Source organism: Columba livia, chromosome 7 (genome assembly GCF_036013475.1).
Source record: "Columba livia isolate bColLiv1 breed racing homer chromosome 7, bColLiv1.pat.W.v2, whole genome shotgun sequence".
In the NCBI taxonomy this organism is placed as follows: domain Eukaryota; kingdom Metazoa; phylum Chordata; class Aves; order Columbiformes; family Columbidae; genus Columba; species Columba livia.
Genome location: NC_088608.1, coordinates 22,823,334 through 22,843,932, shown reverse-complemented (window position 1 = coordinate 22,843,932; position 20,599 = coordinate 22,823,334). Strand labels below are relative to the sequence as shown.

At 45.0% G+C, this 20,599-nt stretch overlaps 1 protein-coding gene across 1 annotated transcript; it reads right to left on the bottom strand.

The window, feature by feature from the left end:
- Positions 1-947: 947 nt before the first annotated feature.
- Positions 948-3,904, bottom strand: SP9 (Sp9 transcription factor). The gene is made up of 2 exons (XM_065068834.1): positions 3,741-3,904; positions 948-2,980 (listed from the first exon to the last, which is right to left on the bottom strand). Exons 1-2 carry the CDS (start codon positions 3,759-3,761, stop codon positions 1,625-1,627), a joined length of 1,377 nt encoding a protein of 458 aa, XP_064924906.1. The 5' UTR covers positions 3,762-3,904; the 3' UTR covers positions 948-1,624.
- Between the last annotated feature and the right edge of the window lie 16,695 nt (positions 3,905-20,599).

Sequence of the window (20,599 nt, the reverse complement as noted above, 5' to 3'; positions counted from 1 at the left end):
AGTCAGAGAGCATCCTTGAACCTTTTCAATAGCAGAGCCACTGATATTCAAATAACATGCAAGGACCATTTGACTGCATGGGGACATAAGCATTTCCAATTCACTATTTGCATAGATCAACTGTCTTTGAAAAGGAAAGGAGCAGTTGTCTTCCATAACATTAAAAAGCCTAGTTATCAAATCAAGTGCTTAGTTTGGGGCTTTTAAAACGTTTACATTTTATCTCAGGTTGCCCTTTACCGTTTGACATGCAAATTTGGTGCAGTTAATTTGGACAATTAAAAGGATCTTCAAGGGAGCTTTGTCACCGAGAATATTCGGAGTTTTCCCCGTGGACCAGCTGAGATAAAGTTGGCCAGAACAAATGATGTCTAGGAGATTAATTAGATATTTGATAAGACATGAATCCCTAATAAGGGAATACAAGGCACAGGGGGCTGCTGTGTGCTCTAAGTCAAAATTAATAACATTTAACAAGATTTTCATTTAGGCATGAAATGTCTTTTCCGGAGTATTGACTCTAGCGATTTATTCCCCCGAGATCACCTCCAAACCTAGGCAGCCTTGTGGCGCTGAAGGCTTTTTAAATTAAATAAATAGTTCCTCAGCACTGTTCGGTTTCACTCGATTTTGGAGACGCTTTCACAAAAGGAGCTTACGGCTCGGCATGGTTCCGGCTGGTGTAGCGGGGCTCGAACTCGCTTTAAATGTGTCTTAAAGAAAATAAACCCAAACTAAGGCGGCTTGAAAAGAGCGACCGGAGCGCTTGAGCGCTCCTGGCCCGGGGGCTGGTCCTTCCCCTCCCGGCTCTCACTGTCTGCTGTATTTTTGATCCCAGTCACTGTAAGGAAGACAGGGAGCGGTGCGAGTGCTCCTACTAAAAATCTGACCCCTACGAAGGCTGGGCGGGGGGAGAGAGCGGGCACGAATAAGAACCAACCCGTGAGTATATTGTTCAGAGTCCTTTAATAATACCAAAATGAAAATATGTCAAGATTTTTTCCATACAGATAAACGCATTTAATTTCTTTAAGAGACCTTAACTTACGTGTGTTCGAGTGAAATGTTAACTCAACATTTTAAATATCTTTTACATATATACTGACTTCCACAAAGTGCATCAGAAATTTAAAATAATTAAAAAAATTAACCAATACCCCAAAACCTCCCTGAATTTCAGGAATTCACCAATTAAAAAAAAAATCCCAAACCCCCTATCAGATCAACATTTACAAGAAAAATAAGCGAACACGATCTGGTTTTCTTTTTTTTTTTCTTTTTTTTTTTTTTTTTTAACGCTATTTATACAGATGTTTATGAGATACAGAGGAACCGTCTCGGACTTGCAGTTGCGTTTCTCACCTTAAGCCTCTCCTAGGATGCCTCCCTTCCAACAGAAGGAAAAAAGGAAACGGAAGAAAGTGTCATTCGGTACCTACTGGGCGGGCGGGACGGGGGCCGCGCCTCTCCGGCCCCGCCATCCGCCGGCCGGCCTGCCTGCTGCGGCCCGGGCCGCCGGGTGCCGTCCACGGCGGGGCGACTCACGTCCCTCCGGCCGGCGCGGAGCAAGGTCCGGGCGGCTGCCGGGGACTCGCCGGCGCCGGGGGGCCAGGGAACGCTGCCCCTAGGAGTCGCCGGGCCCCGCGGTAGGTTCCTTGCCCGGTCCGCGGGCGGCGGCGCCCACCCCCTCGTGCAGGATGAGGTCGGGGGACTCGGAGCGCGGCGTCTCCAGGTTGCTGGCGTCTGTGTCGCTGTCGCTGCCCTTTTTGCCCCCGCCGCCCCCGTTGTGCGTTTTGATATGTTTGCTCAGGTGGTCGCTGCGCATGAAGCGCTTGTTGCAGACGGGGCAGGCGAAGCGCTTCTCGCCCGTGTGAGTCCGCAGGTGCCGCTGCAGCTCGTCGGAGCGGGTGAAGCGCTTGCCACAGAACAGCCAGTTGCAGACGAAGGGCCGCTCGCCCGTGTGCCAGCGCAGGTGCGCCTTCAGGTGCGAGGTCTTGCCATACACCTTGCCGCAGCCGGGGATGTGGCAGCTGTGCAGCCCCTTGCGCCGCAAGCTGGCCCCCGCCGGCCCCAGCCGCTCGGCCTCCTGGCAGTTGGGGCAGTCGCAGGTGGCGCGGCCCGAGTAGCGGCGGGCGGAGCGGGCAGAGCCGCTCCCGGCGGCGGCGGCAGCGGCGCCCGAGATCATGGCGCTGGCCGCCGCCACCGCTGCGCTGGAGTCCGTGTAGGAGGGCAGCACGGGCTTGAAGCCCTCCTGTGTGAGCAGGTGCTGGCTGGTGGAGAGCAGGTGCGAGGCGGCCGTGGAGCCCAAACCGGTGGAGCTGAAGGCGGAGTGGGTGAGGGAGCTGAAGTCGGGGTTGTAGGTGCCCAGCTGGGAGTGCAGCGAGGCCTGGGGGGCGCCCGAGTGCAGCGAGCTCTGCAGCCCCCCCGCCGGGTTCTGCACCTCCAGCCAGGAGCCCGGGTTGGTGTGCACGTCCCACCAGGAGGAGGCCGCCCCGTTAGCCACCTCGCCCGCCGAGAGCGTGGAGTGGAAGCCCGACTTGTACCAGGATTCGTAGGGGTGCGCCATGCCCACCCGCGGGTAGAGGCTTTCGGCCGCTGAGGTGTGCACTTTGGAGATGAAGGCCGACTGCCCGCCGGGCTCCTGCGGGGACACGCCCGCCGCCGCCGCTGAGTTGGAGAAGAGGCCGCCGTAGTCGCTACTGAAGGCCGACGAAGTGGGCGAGGTGGAGGCCAGGCAGAAGGCGCTGTTGGCGGTGCCCGTGCCGCTGGCCAGTCCGCTGGAGCCCCTGCTCGTGGCCACCGTGAAGCCCGAGAGGCTGGAGCCCAGGTTGCAGCTGGAGGTGGAGCGTTTCCAGGGGTGGAAGCCTCCTTTGGCGAAGGCGCTGGACTCGGGCAGGGTGGTCAGGGGGCTGGTGTTGCCGATCTTGTTGCAGGTGGCGGCCAGCATGGCCAGGGGAGTCGTTCCAAATCTCGGTTCTTCCTGCGGAAGAGACAAAGCCGGCCCGTCAGCCTCACCCAGACGCCTCGACAGGCTACCGCGGGGACGCAGCGGCGCGGGTGGAACCGCGGCGCGACGAGCGGCACTGCGGAAAAGTTTTCTCTTATTTTGGAGGAAGGCTCCAGCCCTGCCCCGCTCGGCACAACTCGTTTGCCACCAGGAACCCGTCTCGGCGCCCGACGGATTTACATCGGAAGCAGATCCCGGCGGGGAGCTACACGCGTGTTCCGAGAGAGTGGTTCGGGACGCCCCGCGCAGCGCCGGGCTGGTCCAGCCTCCCACCGTTAAACCGAAAATCCCGTAGAAACGAAAAGCGGCATCTCCTCGAACCACCGTACAGGAGCGGCGGAAAATCGAGATGGCAGAGGGGCAAAGGGGGTGCGGAACCTTCCGACCGACGCCACTGGCAGAGCCGAGGGAGGCAAAAAAATATTTGGAAATTTAGGGTAGCGCTTCCAGTCAAAAAAAAAAAAAAAAAAAAAGAGAGAGAGAGCGAAAACAAAACAAAGCACAAACAGCCCGACTTCTGTGCGGCCAAGCGAGTTTTCAGACTAACGTCTCTGCGAACGACCCGACGGGAAGCCCGCGGTGCAGCCCGCCGAGGCGGGTCGGGGTTATCTCTCGCCCGCGGGTCACCGCGATTCGTACCAGGGCAGCCGCGACGAGGCGGCAGCAACAGTTTTCCCAGAGGGCAGCGAAGCCGCCGCATAAAGCCACGAGGAAAAGCGCGGTGCCGACTTACCCCGAGGATAGACGTAGCCATAGCACGTCCCTGTGCTGGGCGGTGGGGCGGAGGGGGACGGCGCTCGGTGTGCGCCCCGCGCTGCCCGGCGGCACTAAGGACACTCCGGCTCGGCGGGGCTAAACTCTGCCTAAGTGCGGGCAGCGCCCGCTTTGAAGTACCGCTGGCGACGGCGCTCGCCCAATGAGGGCGCGGGCGGAGCGGGCCGGAGCGGCCCGGCAGCCAATCAGGCTGCGCGGAGGTGCCGGCACCGGGGCTCGGGGCGCGTGCCAGTCAGAGCGCGGGGAGAAAACTCCCCGCTCCGGACTGCGGCGATCGCGCTGCAATTAACCACAAACCCCGGCTGCCCGCCGGGTTGTGACTCCCGGTGGCCGCGGTGACACTGCCCCGGCACCGGCCGGCTGCGGGAGGAGGGAGCGGAGAGCCGCAGAGGGCAGGAGTCGGAAGCGGGGGTCAGCCTCGGCGGAGGGCTGGTGTCACGCTTGCTGCCGCTCCGCCGCTGCCTGCGAACTGTGCAGGAGGTGTTTGATCCCTCGCTGCTTGTTCGGTCACCTGCGATCCTCGCGTCCAGTAAGCCATACCTGCATTGCTTTTATTCAACAGGCCCTTTGCTTCCTTTACAGGCCGCTGGGCAGCTGTCCCTGTTGGATACAAATAACCTAAGAGCACCTAATGACATTTTATGAAAACACTTTGTCTTTTTTGTTTTGCTTTCCTAAATACTAGAGGTGATTCCGGGCACAACGTATTTCTTACTTTATTTGCAAAAGGAACTGTTATAGAAAACGCCAACATTTCCAAAGGCAGGGAACCGACAGGCATCCCTTTGCTCTCGTACCGCAGCGGGAGGGGGGACAAGGGGCATATGACATCCTGTCACTTAAGAGAGAGGATTTTATTTAACAGAGGAATCCCCGGCAAAATACTTTGAAAGTCAAATTCGCAGCCTGCGGCACGTTTTTCAAGCCTCATATCCCCCCGTGGAAATAGTGCTGCTAAATGGCAGAAGGCTTGCTCTCTCCTGGCAGTGCTAGGGCGCTGCTGGAATAAGCCTCCCCAGCACTTTCCTGTGGCCTCTGTACTGTGTGTACACTCCACACGCCCAGTGAGCGACAGAGACTTTACCTGCTCTCTGCATGTGCGAAATGTAAGTCCATACCTCAGCTCCTCAATGTCTTGCAAACTAGTCACTTTGATTTGTAATTATTGGAGGCTTCTTAAGTAATTGGCTAGAACTTGCCTGCACTATGTTCCCCGGAAGATCAATAGGTGTGCAACTTTGCATCGTTGCGATCACCTCTGTAAGGCGGGGAATAGCAGCTTTTCCCTCTGCTTCTGCCGTCCTCAGTGCATCTGGGTACAGCTCTGAATCAGAAATACGAGTGCGTTCGAGCAATGCCTGGTGCTTGCTCTGCATTTGAGTCAGTATTTTCTTCTCCTCGGTGCTGCCTCAACCATCCAGTGTAAAACCTCCAAGCGGATGCAAAATGGGCATCGCTAAGGAGCAAGATGGAGAAGCCGCGAATTTGAGAGGATTTCGCTTTTCTTTACTTGTTTTCTTTTTTTGTTTGTTTGTTTTTCGTGCTTAAATAAGGCGGGCGTTGTGTTTTGTTATACAGTGCGTTATGCAATCTGCAGGGCGCCTGCCACACTAGGGAAGGATGTCCCCGGAGATTAGCTTTTATTTAAACGTCTAAGACTATTTTCAAAGGGCGCTCGCCTTTTTGTTGCCGCGTATTAAACAGAATCGGGGCAGTAGGAGGAAATAACTCTTCTGCCCTTAATTCTTTCCACATTGCTTCGCAGCCAGCGCAGGGGTCCGGGAAGCTCATGGCAGAGCCTTTCCCGGGAAGCTCTGCCTGGAGCAGATCAGAAGCGGCGTCTTTACCCAGGGGGGCTGTAGCGCTCGACGGGTGGATGCGACTGAAAGGCGGTGGCGGGGGGAGCGACATAACCCCCGCGGGCCAGGTGAGGAGTCCGACAGGGGCACCCGGGAGCAACCGCCCAACAGGTGACTCCTTCCCTTCTTCCTCCCCTCCTTCCTCCCCTCCTCCGGGGGGACCCGCTCCTTCCCAGGAGCCTGCCGAGGTGGCCGTCAAGTGGCAGCGAGTCGCTTCTGGCCAGCCCCGGGGCGGCGCGGGGAGAGGGTCTGTCGCCTCTCCTTGAGGAGAGTCATCGATAAAATCAGGCTGGAAGGCAGATCGAGAGCGTGACGTTTAAAATGTTGCCTCTACCTCCGCGAGTGAAGGCATCCATCCATCCACCCACCCATCCACCGCCCGTTCCCGCCGCCCAGCCGGGCTGCCATGGCTCTGAGGCAGCCGGCCGGCTCTGTCCGCCTCGCAGCTGCCTCCTCGCCCCCTTTGTAAGCGGAAAAGTCACTAAAATCCGCAGGAACTAGGCAGCCGGTGGAAAGGCTAAGCGGATGGCGGCGGAAGGGGGAACGCTGCTCAAATCTTTAGGGGGTCAAGTATTTTCTGGCAGATTTTTTCATACTCCAAAAAAATCGAGTTTTTAAACAAAGATCAATGTGTTATGCTAAAGTGTTGAGCTGACTGTTAAAACATTTGGGGGGATAATGACAATGTAACAAAGGCCTGGTTTGGAGTGAATCATCACCCTTTTAAAAGTTAAAGCAATTTTCAGGAGAATAGCTTTCAGCAAATGCTTTACATTATTCAAAACGGCCAAATAATGCTCTATTATAGCGCCTGAATGCTGCCAGTCAGCCCATAAGTGCAATTTGTGCAAAGGCTCGGTGCCTTATCTCCACTTCTTTATAAAGAGGTGAATATAAAACAATTTCTTCCAAACCCAGACAGAGAGCACGAAAATTGCTTCCCTTTCTGCAATCAGGGCAATTTAACTGGAGTGCAATTAGCACTATTAAATGTCGATTCTGCATAAACAAATCTGACTAAGAAGCGAAAGTGGGGTGAGAACCTCATATAAACTGAAACTGATTTTTTAAAATTATGTATCCGGGTCCTTTACAATTGATCCGTGACGTTTTCATCTTGGAATATATTTACATCATAAATAAATTACGGTTAAATCAACATAAATCTTAAAAAAAAATCTCAATATGAATACTAATAAAGAAGAATAGCCTAATTAAATGCAGCAGTTCACTTCCTTTGAACAATATTTTTTCCCATCTTCCCTTTACGCGTGTCTTTTGATCACAGCAACTACTAAAGTTGCTGTCTTTAGGAGGTAAAGCTGGGAAACAATTCGTTCATTACAGCTGATTGGGAGGCTCCTGGGTTCATATTCAAGAGCGTCAGATGAAATGGCTCTTCTGTTCAAACAGAGCTCTGGGAAAGAGCTGCCAAATATTTTCCAAATAAATCGATATAAGAGCAGTTAAATGCAAGGTGGCTGTACAGTTTCCCCCGAATCCTAGGAGGGGCACAGAGTTTTACACATGGACGTTATGGGTGGGAAAGGGGCAAAGCCTTCCAAGTTCAAGAGAAGCAGGCTTATTTTCTGCCAAACAGAGAGGACGTGGGCAGGGAACAGGCAAACTGCTCATCGTCGAGACAAATCATTGCGTCTTGCCACATTTTTTTTTTTCTTTAGCAACTGGACTCCCGTGCGAATCCCCCTCCCTCTCTCGATTACACTTTTCATTTACGTGATTTAGAAACTACCATTGACTATCAGAGCAACGCAGAGGGGGACCTGGTGATAAATTAATAACTTCAGTTAAGAAAAGGCTTCCCCACTATTCTGCCCAAGAGTAGATATTAAAGGGGGGAAGGATATATAGAGATGGTGTTAAAATACAGACCTTGGTGCCTGTTGAGTGCACTGAATTCTTTCTGCTGTAGACTTTTTCATTTGTGGGCAAAGATGAAGTGCAGCTTTTGATTAGAAGGAAACTTTCATAGTTAATAAAAAGGGAATGAGCACTGGGATCGAACAGATCATGGATATTAAATGAAAATTATGGCACTCTCCAGCAATTTCTGCTTGAGCTTTCGTATGGTATTTGTTCCATTATGCGCGCCCCCCGCCCCTCCCTCTGCCCCTCACCCCCTGCACACAGAGCCCCGAGGAGGAGCATCAGGCTGGACTTTCATCTTCTCCTCGGTCTTCAAGGTGACACTATTTAGGAGTAACAGGGCGACCCATATTACCCTACCTTTAAAAAATCTGCACGGTAGTTTTAGAAATGCTCTCGTCTACTGAGCACAGTCAAAAACGTGTCGGTGGAACCAATTCTCTTCCTCTAAATTTATTTGTAGCGTGTATTTTAAACATCTCTTGTTCTGTTTATCTCAGCCGAAGACACGTTAACAATTCAAGGGAAGACTAGTGTCAAAGGAAGGAAGGCGACTGCAGACTGTATGATGATTTTAATTACTACAATTATTGGAAGATTATTCAACAGCATCATAGATTTGTTTTCTGCCTTGGTAGGAAAGTCTGAGGAACACTGTGCGAGGATTTTCTCTCTTGGTTCACATGCGTTAGGTTGCTGTTACGATGTATAGGTTAGACCTGACGAGCTCAGACGGCAGCCAGTTTGAATTTCAGCCAGTGCTAGCGTTCGTAAAGCTTTCTTAAAATGAAGGTGTTTCTAAATAGAAGGAGTTTAATTAGTAAACGGAAGGACCCGCGTTTATGGAGCGTAAAACCACCTTTTCACACAAGCCCATTACAGAAGCTCCGATGACTCGGTAACGAGGTCTGTCTTTAAGCGGAGGAGCAGTGGCCTCAGCGCCCAGCCGGGCAGCTCCCGCAGCAGCCGCCGGCCGGGGGTGTCCCGTGTCCTCCCGCTCGGGGGTGTCTCCTGTCTCTCCGCCAGCCCCGGCGGGACGGGCCGGGGCCAGAGGAGCGGCGGCAGGGGGGCGGGTGCCTCGCCAGGGCATTCTCACAGCACTAGAGTCCTGTCCCCACATTCCTCCCACTATCCCGCTTCTGATACCGTCCTGGCTTTTTATATCGCATTTTTAGCCAGGCATGACTCAGAATGTTGGTTGTAATTAAGCAGACTGTCTATCTGCAGATAGAGATATGTGGGAGCGTAATAGGCAGGATGATTGACATTACGAAGTTCTCTTCGGTCCACAATGACCAATAAATCTCCTGCAGCTTTCGCCCGTTAATGAATTGCTGGTTTGGAAGAGGAAAATACGCTGGACCCCCCCAGTCGTCTGTTCCTCTCTCCCCTCCCCCTCCCCCTGTCCTGGGATTAGGGTGAGGAAAGATGGGCAACCGCTCATTGTGCTCCTTCTGTGTTCTGTAATTACTGGAGCTCAGGCTTAAGGTGAATTTCAGCTCAGATCATGAACCATTTCACGTTCAAATGCAAGCTTGCAGTACTTTCCTAGTGGCAATTAGGAGCCTATTACAAGCCATTAGATTGATCAATGTACCTTAAACAATGTGAATGATTTATATGGCAAAGAAAAAAAACCTTCTTACATCTATTGTACTGTTCCAGCCACCAACCTGGCCCTGTGTCTCCATTCATCACGGCTTTAAACAACGAAAGCGATTTATTTAGAAAACTTACATGCAAAGAAACAGCCTCAATTCCTTCGTCTATAAGGCTATCCGAGCTTTATCTGTCTTTATTGTCAAGAAATGTAGGCTGGAAGAATTCAGGCATATGGAGGGAGGAAGGGAGAGGTGGATTTGCTGGTTTCCAAACGGATTAATTCACCTTGTACCTGAAAGAAGGAAACAAAGAGATTCCTGACTGCTTCCTAAACAAGCCCCTAATCTGCTATGCATATGCAAGCAAGGAGGAAAGAGGTGGATTAGCCGTGTGTTTAACAGAGTGTTTGGGTAGCTTTTTGTAGCCTTTTAATGACATCGGGAGCACAGAACCACAAACCCTCTAAGTTCCAGCTCAGCTACTGAGTGAAGAGCAGGCTGGGACGTGCCAGCTGATGGAGGAAAGGGGTATGGACAGCCTTCTTCACCATGGGTAATTATTCTAACTGTTCTGTGACGAAGGAATTACAAAATATCAGCTGCTATAAACGCCCAAGCAGTTGCCCTGTAGGCCTTGGGTCTGTTTGTATTTGTCTCCTTTCAGAAGACCCAGGGAACTTCTTGCGCCTGGGAAATTCCTCCCAGCTCCTGGCAGCCCCAGAGTGAGGGGCTGGGAGAGGCTGATGGCTTTGCGCTTGCCAACGGTTTGTTAGGGCTGCAGGGACGCAGGTCAGAAGGAATAGGACCATGCATTGCCATTCATTCAATGGGATGTTCTCTGTTTCTCACATTTTCCTTACCTTTTTGTTAACCTTATTCACCTTGCTACTCAACACTGCAGAATTGCTGTCTTCTCTATAGCTACAAAGTGACTGAATTAATCTTTGGCTTGGTGTTAAACAGTTCTGACATGTTTTGAATTAGAACTACTGAGAAAAAGACCCCACACGTGAACTAACTAAGCCATTCTTTAAAATGGGAATCGGACTGGACCAGTGTAACTGGTGACAGTGTTTGTTAGAAAATCCCCCCAAACATTTGTAGGTCTTAGTTCAGCTGGAAATCTGTTTTGAGATGTCTCACGAGGGAGAATGTTATTAATCTAAAATCGCAGTTACTGTTTGTGTTTCAGTAGCAATCTGGTCTACTGCTTTCCACATTCTGGTCTCTGGAAATCACTGCGTTGCTTGTCAAAAGTCACAATTTTATCACGTAATTTTCTGCAAGGAGGTAAGCACACAGTGCATCAATACTGGTACAAAGAAAAGAAACAAGGGATAGGTGCCAAGTCCTATCAAAAGATACAACGCTTTTGTTACAAAGCACAGATAATGCCACTTCAGAATCTGATTTTCCAAGTTGTCTGTATGGAATTGAGACTATTCACTTACTTCTCTAGTTACCAGCTGCTTGTTTTCTTAATAAAAAGGGATTAGTAAAATGCAATTGTAAACTCAACGATAGATGCAATAGGAATAAGAGCTGTCCTCCCCCCTCCCTATAGGAGATCCTATAATGAGAGATGGAGTGTTTCTATTGAGTCTGTCACATACTAAATCCAGTTCTTCCCTTTCTTATAGAGCCTACACCATCAAGAGCTTAACCCATAGAATCAGCAGTGTGTCCTGCTTACCTTAAACTTGTTCTTTCTCATAGAGGAGACGCGAAAGAAGAATAAAACACGTGGACGCCTCTTGCAAAGGTTTTGTAGAGATTGTCCATTTAGTCACGTTGTGCTTTAAAGTCTTTTTCCTTTTCCAAAGCTTTGTATTTGTCACTTTGCCCAGGAGAATTGCTGGGCCAGCCTTCTCAGGACAGGTTCTGCCCTTCCTCTACTTTAAGTATCTCTACAAAAAACATCTACTTGAAGGGCTTTCTGCAAGCCTTAGCCTACACACGTATTCTCTCTTGTACAAAAGCAGCCTGTGCTTCCTAACACGCTGCTTCAAGCACTTACATTCCATCTGGGTTGCATTGCCCTTTAATTATGAGTCTTCTTATTGTGATCAAGTGAACTTTTACTAATCTCTACATTTATTGTTAAGGTAAATAGACGCTGCTTTTAATCAATATGGAGGGCCACACCAATGCAGTTTGAAGTAACTTAAGTCAACTGTAAGGAGTTCAACATGTGTATAATTACAGAGGATGCTGACTATTCACTCCACTCTAATTCAGTGTCTCTTTAGAGACAGACCTCGTCCTTTTCCCCGGTCCCCCTCTCACCTCTTTGTGCCCTGCACCCTGCCAAGCAGGCAGTGGCAAACAGCAGAGGACAAGTGAGCAGCAGCCCTGCTGAACCTCAGGCTGCTCGGCAGATTGAAACTGCCAGGTGAATATAAGCATACGGGTACAATATAACACCTTCTTCCAACAAAGAAGATTGATTGCGTCTTGGCCTTGGTATTAAATGTGCTATTATCAGAAGAAGTTGAAATAATGCATACAGTCACTTTAAAAGAAAGCAGGTTCCCTTTGCAAACCTATCTATTATTTCGCTGGTACTTGAGAACTATTTCAATAGTGGCCAGGTTGTTGCTTACTAAAATACATTTGAATTGAATACGTATATATCAAGGTTTTGTGTTAATTTTAGTTTGAATTATTCCTGAAGTTCTCATTAAATTTACCATTTGTAAAGGACAGATTAAATGAAAATGGCTTTTAGAAAAATAGAGCTGGAAATTATTTTGGCCTTTCTGACCTGGAAGAGGCGATAATTTGCAGCAGCACTAGATACTGGACACGTCTGACATTTTAGGTATTCCCTCACAGTTTCAGACCTTTGTGCAGATGAACTCTGTCTGGGACAACCCAGCAGTCAACTTTTTGTTACTTTAATGTAAATGAGAAGACTACAGCTGTCTTAGGCAATCTAGGCGGACAACACCAAAGGAAAATGAAACTCAGGCAAGGGCAATGCTAAGAAAAGAATGTCTATTATCCACAATAATGCTCCTAACATTTTCTAAACAGCTATTACCTGTGTCTGTCCATAATTGTCCTTGTTACAGTAACGGTGCAATCTTTCTTTCAGAACACTTACAGAAATCTCTCTCCACTGCCTTTTCCAAATGTAAACAACCTATATAGCATTTTCTAATGCAAAACAAATGTGGTAAGTAGGTCCCACATTAAAGAATCCCTTTGACGGGAATGTCTGAAATGCTCAAGGGATTTTTGGGTGGGTTAGAAAATACCACCATTTGTATTCAGTTTCCAAACACAGTCTCATATACGTCCATACGAGTGTCAGTAGGACCTATATAGCACATTGTTGCTGAACGTGGACAGTTGCAGAGAACAGATAGGTCACTTTCTCTTTGGCAAAGTGATGCAAAATAAGCCATTGTGGATTTTTTCTGTCTAATATTTCTCATGACTTTTGTTGCAAAAGAAAATGACTAATTTTCAGTGTTGACAGTAACAAACAGTTGTCTATTTAGAAAACAACATGACTACAAAGTTCTGAGTTATATTATAGCAAAACAACTAGAAGCCAACATCTGTATTGCCCTGCCACTCTGTTTGTAATCCTGTTAGATAAACCATCTTAGTTAGTCTTATTAGAATGGGACTGTCTGTAAATGCAGACCTTTAAACACTTTAGAGCAGGGGTGTTAAACTCATTTTCATTGGGGGCCACATCAGCCTGGTGGTTGCCTTCAAAGGGCCGAATGTAATTTTAGGACTGTGTAGATGTAAGAGCAGTTACATTTATACAGTTCTAAGATTACATTTGGCCCTTTGAAGGCGACCGCAAGGCTGATGTGGCCCCCAATGAAAATTAGTTTGACATCCCTGCTTTAGAGGGATTGAAAGCAGTGAAACAAAATGCAGGTTTCATATTTCTAAAATCTCATCTCTCTGTTATGGAAGATGATGTTCACAGTTCCTGTGTGATACCTATACAGTGTAACTTCAGCCTCCGTTAGGTAGTTCGGAGGAAATTTAGCAAAGCTCCAGGTTGTTCAGCCTGAGACAAGTACCACAAAAATATGTGCTGTTTGTCTGTTTTTCTACAAAGATGATGGCTGAAAACACGGGTCTAAGAGGAAGAAGTGGCGGTGTCCTCCACCTCTTTCACATTATCACTGTACCTACAGCAGTATGTAAAATCAAGTAGCCAGACCTTTCAGTCATTACCCAAGTTGTTAGCATTAACTACAACAGAAGCTTTATCTGAGTGAGGACGATATGCTCCTATTCAAAGCAAGATGTTGAAGTTAGTGCATGTAGAATCTCGTGGTCGCGCAGAGAAAATTTTCTCTGAAATTGTAATGTGCAAAATACAATTGCAGGCTTTGGAAAGGCATGTTGCTGTAGCCTGCTTTAACTGCTGAGGCTGTTCTTGAGCTCTGTTTTTCCAGCAGCTGGGAAGATGCTGGTTCCCAGACCGCAGAGAAGCGACACTGCGCTTTCCCAGGGGGTAGATGTGGTACCGTGGAGGGACTGGCCATGTCCTGTGAAGCAAGAGGAGTGCAGGAACACCTCTTTGTGCAGACGGGAAATGCTACAAAATGTGGGTTTATTGCCATGAATGGGAGGGACTCAGCCCATATAACTCTGGGTGTTCTAGTGATGTGTAAAAACCTGCGGTATCTGGAGTTTTGCAGCTCCAAGACTGAAATTCTAGAAACACAAACTATTTGCAGATGATGTCTTACCTGAGCATGCACACTCACATTTGTGGCTGCATAAGGAAGAGGGAGGGGATCTCCATAAATAAACTGCTTAAAAAGAAAACAAATAGTCAAACTGCAGCTTGGTAGTTTGATATTCGATTGCCTTTTGTTACAGTATTTTTCAAATAGCTGTTACCATAACAACATATTTCTCTTTTAATTTTTTTAGCTGTTTGGAAAAAAAAATATTCTTGCCAGAATTCTTCCATAATAGCTTCCATTAACTGCGGTGACTTCTATTGGGCAGGCCAGTGCTTATGTCTCCTGCTGTCACAAGTCATTCACAAATCTAGCAGATGTTTTGTTTGATAAGGCAAATTTGAGCTTTATAAAACGTGTTGTGGTTTTTTTCCATCCCCAAAGAGCAAATATCAGTGAAGATGGGATTCAGAACTGATCATTTGCCAGGAGACAAGGCACTTGTTACCTGTCAGCAGAATTTGTCCCACACCTGAAAAACTAGATCAGACCGAAATATAAGATTCTCCTTTAACATAGCAGTAGTGTACCAAATGCCAAGAGATATACATATAAAAACAACAACAACAACAACAACAACAAAGAAGGAGGAAGAAAGGAGGTTCAAATTGTTAAATCCTTTAGGAGGCCAGTATTTTTATTTCCCTAGTTCATAGTACATATTTTGCTAAACTTTTAAGGAAAATGCTACAGATTAAAGTGGTTTATCACAATCAACAAACGTTACTATAAAAACTAATGGAAAAAGCAAAAGAAGAGGAACCCCTTTTACACATTGATGCTGCCCCAGAAACACTGGCAATTTTATTTTGGATTCCAATAATTTGTGTGACCAAGAAACAATCACTTTTCCAGGCCCTTCACACGCTTGACAGTGGCAAACATGTCCAGATTATTGTATTTAATAATATGCCTGCTAAAACCATCTTGTTGGTTTTTTTTTTTTGCAAGGCTTATTTGATGTTCAGCTTTCTATAATTTTATAATCAGCTAGAACCATGTTTTAGTGTAAGTTTTTTGATTTTTTTTTTTTAAGCAGTAAATACAGAATAAGAAAAGGATCCATGTTGTTATCTAAAATTTCTCAGAGGAGAAGAAAATGTAACTCTATGTTATTTCTATGTTGATTACCTGGACTGAAATGACTAGCAGCTAGCCAGCCAATACTAGCACGCTTCTTGTCTTGGGGAGGTGTGCCCATGTGTGCATCCATATGTATGCATATGTGCCCATGTTTTCTTTGTACTATCTTAAAAGAATATTTTTAAATCTTTAAAAGTAAAAAGTGCTGCTAAACAATGCACTTTAATTTCCATACTCTTTCTGTAAATCTGCATTCACAAGAGTACTTTAAATTAATTCCAGAGAGGATATTTGAGATTTGCACAAGTGTAAACAACATTGGTACATGGTTATCTGGTCATAAGGCTTCAGTGAGAGTACTGCCGTAAGATTGAATCTTCTGTTTAGTTTGTGAAGGTATCAAACATTTCAGTGACCCTGAAAACAGCAGTGTTGAAAACAGCATCACAAATCCTGTAGCTCTTTTTAAAATTCAGGATAGCAATTTTTTCCTGTCTAGTTCACACTTTTTTTCTAATGTGCAGCTGAAAATATTTTTGTAAGTAAATTAATTTCTCCCGATTCTTCAGAGTATTTAAAAGCATACACATAGTGATGTATTTCTACTTCTAAGAATGCTAATTCCACTTTTAAGAATGCCGATTCCACGTTTAAGAATGCAGCAGGACCCGCATTAGGCTGGCTGCTGGGTATCTCTTTCTGGTTTAGCAGCAGCCACATCGGTGTTGATCTGACACTCCTTGATCACACATCACTTGATATAAAAAGGTGAAAATAGTAGTACAGATGCCTGCAATTTGATTGATAATGTTAAGAATGTTCATCCACACGACTGTCCACTAGATTGTCTTTGCTGCAGTGAGGTTACTCAATCTGAGATCATTTCATACATGCAACAAATCCGTGGTTTTGAAATCAAGTGACAAGACTACATTCCCCTATTTTATGCCCCATATTGGTTATGCGTGAGTGTGAAAAATGTTAATGAGATGTATACAATTTATTAACAACTAAAATCTCTTGCATTCACACCACTCTGCTGTAACTAGGATTGAGCAGACAAGCTTTAAACAAAAAGAGCTTTCATACCCTGCTCCGGTGTGACCGGTCATTATAGGTTGCTCTAGGACTCATAACTACGTAGGGGACTTTTGAAATGGGCACTATTTGAACTTCTGAGCATGGTCTATAATCTTGCTTAATAATTACATCAACTGGGACAGTTTAATTCAGTGTAGGTATTCAGAACTATTTCTGAAATCAATAATAGGCACGTTTTATAGCTTATGCATGTCAAAAGTTGTAAGAAAAGTCTCGCTATAGAACTTAACTATTTTAACATGACTTTTTAAATAGTCCAACAATTTAAAACAATTATGTAACATTTTTTCTTGATAACTTTTAAAACAAAAAAAAGTTTAATTGCATTTATGGGGTTGAATATAAGAAGTGATCTCTACAAAAGGCTTCCTCTTTGAAGTGTTCTCTGAAGAGAGCTTCAAGGCAGCTGAGTGTCTCAGATTGTGACTTTGTAAGGTTTTGATGCTAGAAAATTGTTTAACAAACAGCTCCAAAATATTTATATTTTGATTAATAACACACATTGCCATGGTATTTAAATAATATAAAGTATGAAATCTAACATGTGGCAGAAGAGTATGTGTTCCACATGGTTAGGAGAATTGGAATGGGGGCGTACCAATATCTGAGCAGGAGGGAAACAGTTATACAAAGCAAATTCAACTATTTTTGGGGAATATATTAAACTATTGTCTCTACTGGTGCCAAAACTTTTCCTCTGACTTTGTGGCTGGAAAGGATGCTCCTTCAGCAGTGCGAGGAGTTCTGATTACCATTGCTTTGTTCTTCCAGTATCCTCATGTGTGAGTCTGGATTTGGGTAACATTGACTTCCCAGCAGAGAAGAGCTTGGGGCTATTAGCCAAATTTCCTAATACAGTAGTATATAAAAAGTATTGAGTAGCTCAGGGAACCTAGTTGTGTACAACTGTCTTGAAGAGCAATGCTCACACTGAAATCAGTCACAGGGCCTCAGAACCTTTGAATGTAGTTAAATTCCTATATAGTTTCACAATCTTCTCAAATGTTGAACCCTTACTGATGAAAGAAGCTTTACTATGCCAAAAGAAGTTTTACGCTATCTAAGGTAGTAAAATACTGCTGTATTTAGCCTCTTTCCAATGAAAGAACTTGAACTGGTATTAGGAGACACAAAACTGGTCTACACTGAAGGGTTAATTTAAAAAAACCTACCTCATTTATACCCTAATTACTTCTAGATTAGGATCACATCTAATCTCGTAGTAATTATATATTAGCTGTATATTAGCTCTAGTATGAGATCTGATGTTTGCATACAAGTATTTATTTTATTGAATGAAAAGGAGAAAACACCTACCCAGTTCTGGCATTGTATGCCTATACCTCATTTGTATACACAACTTTTAAATTGCAAAACAGAAAAAACTTTTAATTCCTATTTTTTTGACAAGCCAGAGGGAAAAAAAAAGCTAAAAGATTTTTTTAAATATATTTTTTCTGTAATAGAGGCAAAATACAAACTAATTAGCTATTTGCTGTGAATGTATTAATATTGTGAATATGCAAGTTGCCATTTAACATGCCAATGCAATGCTGCAACCGTCCAGACATAACCCTGTCAGAATATGAGGTGTACCTGTAATTCTTACTGATCTCAACATTTCTTTTTCCATTTATAATGGCTGGAAGTAATATGTAGCCATCAAGATATGCGCAACGGAAAATAGCCATAACCTGCATTTGTGAACAGTTTCACGTTTGATCTATCAGTTTGAAGAAAATCCTTCCAAACGCAGTTCTCTATCAGTGACGGAAGATATAAGAAAATGGGTAGTGGTTACAATATGAATATGCTTTCAGCAGTGCACTACTGTCTAAAATGGACATTGACACTAAAGTGATTCTGTCTTCAGACCAACATAGACTCAACTGTTAAAAATGCAAAGGGAAGGGCTCATTCAGCAAGCCATACTAATTATATATAACCCACATCTGCAAATTGTTTAATTGTAAGCACTCCTGGGCTGGTATTACTAAATCTCAAAGATTATTTTGCAGTTGTTGGTATCAAAATTATAAATAGTTTCCATTTAATCTCTTTCAGAAGAGTTGAGGCTACATGTTGTGAAAACAAAATGTAAATAATAAATAAAAGCCTTATAATCAAATGTCTTGATATCCATCCAAATTATTTTGTAATGACTGGAATCTAACTTCAGGATCAATTTCAGAAATGCTTTTTTAGCATTCATGCACCCCATTACAGACATAACATAATAAAGATTTTATTAAAACATGTTTACAAGCAGGAATGTGACAATTTTTTTGTGATTCACGGTTTTGATACTTTAGATTACCATCTTTAATCTCAGCTAAACAAAAGAGAGTCTCTCAGGCTTCTTAATCGCAAACTTATTTTAGTGAGTGTCCCCAAGAAGCAGTATTTAGGGCTTTTTAAATCATGAGGGTTTTTTAGGTGCTTCCCGTGGGTGGATTCCCAGTCTGTAGATCCACATACCTACTGCAGTTCACAATCTATCGCAATTTCACATTTCAAAACTAAGTAGGCTGGTATTTCTCCAGTCAATAATGCTGAAAGGTACATACTGAAAAAGAGAAAAAGACCTTAAGATATCAAGAGCCTTAAGAGCCTTAAGATATCAAGTATTTTGAAAATGCTTAAGTCTTGCAGTCTCCAGGAGTTACAGGAATATAAAACTGCAGTACTGAAGTTGCTGACAAAATGCTTTTTACTAGTGGCTCTTTGTCAGGTACAGGAAGACTAATCAAAGCCTGAGGCAGCCTCGTTGTTGTTATAATTTCTTCTTTACAAGAAGGCTGGTCTCTGAGATACTGGAGCATCAGTTTTTCACCTGATGGATTGTTGACTTAACTGACGAGGCTTCACAGCGAATCCTTCTTGCAGTGTGTGATTTACAGAGCTGGCTCTAGGCAAGTTCGAGCTGTTTGTATCCATGTCACTTTGGATGCATCTTGGTTTGCAAGCAATTAAAAAAAAAATAGGTCATGTTTTGTACTCTGGAGATATTGCTGTTCGTGGTTCTCCCAAAATTTAAAGATTTTGCATGCATCGGACCACTTCAAGAAGCTTGCAGGGTAAATGGAATCCCATGCTGAGCAGCTAATAGGGGAACTCACACTTTCGGAAAAAGTGTGTCAAATAGCAGGGGATTACTATAAATGTCCTGGTTTGATGTACACACTCACTTAAATGTATGGGAGTGGCTTGAGTATCCTCCAGTTTCTGCAGCCCACTTGTAGCTGCGGCCAGGCATATTTATAAATTTAATGAGGGCTGAAATTTTTAAAGAGGAGTTATAAGCTCTCCTTAGAGATGCAAAAACAAATAAATAAGTCATTGGTTTACCTTCCTCCCCTTCTTCAAAATGCTACACATTCTTATTTTTGAGTCTAAGTCACAACCTTGGGGAATTATTAAGGTCTGTGATGGTTGAACATTGAGTACACAAATATTTATTAAACCTTAAGTACAGAAACTAAAAGAAGTAAAGCAACTCTTCAAACTGTTTTACAAACAATCCCACTGCATAGCCTACAATACTGTGTTGTGTAGTAGATAATATTAATATGAAATTGACCTCTGAAGGCAAAACAAACAAACCAGACAATATTTACATTGTAAATGCAATGATTATGTTTGTTTATGACCTACTCTTAAACATAGCATCTCTCAGACAGTGTTTGTGATTCACAAACTGCTGTGACCTTTGGATTATTTCTAAAGGAATCTTTCTAAAGATGGATGGAAAACTAAGTTCATCTATACAGTATCAAGAGTAACTGTGCAATTAACGGTTTTAACTCATCTTGCAGTTTTCTGAAACATTAGAGAAGCTTTCTAGATTTTGTTTTCTAAGCCCTGAGGATGCCAAAGGGTTCTTGGGCTTTGGCTGTTTCCCCAAAAGCCCTTGCTTGGGTGTTTCTAAAGCAGCTTGATGTTTCTCAGCTGGGCAGAAGGCATTCCAGCAAGTGATAAGGGTAACAAGGCTACTTAAGAGGCCGGTTCAGGTGTTTAATTCTCTTATTCCCCTCCTAGTGTTGGGAGGTAGCTGCTGCATCGTGACTGCTCTGCTGTTCATACTTCCAGGTACAGACTGGGGAGGTGGCTGGAATTTGTATACGACTTATACAAATAGTGTGGGTTTTTTACCAAGTGCTTTATAAAAATCTGGCTATTAAAGATATTCTTGTGGCGAGCACAGCTGGTGATCTGACAGCAGACATAACTTCAGCTTCAGTGCTGCGGAGGTCATCTAGCTCCTCGTGTTATCACAGCGAGATGAATGCTGGCACTAGTGACCATCATCACTTTCCTGACTGAACGCTGTTCTTGGGCATTTTGTGCTCAATAGTACGCCTCTCCAGAGAAGTGGGAGTATTAAGTTCAGAAGAATCCCGAGGCAAATGGCATTTCAGTCTCATTTAATTCCAGGATACAACAAGTGCTGAACAAGGAACCCCAGAAATAACAGGAGAAATAACAGGAGAAACTTGAGATCACCTTTGGCCTGAACCAAGAGTTCTTACTCTGCCTAGCAGATAGATGGGTTGCTGCTGCTTT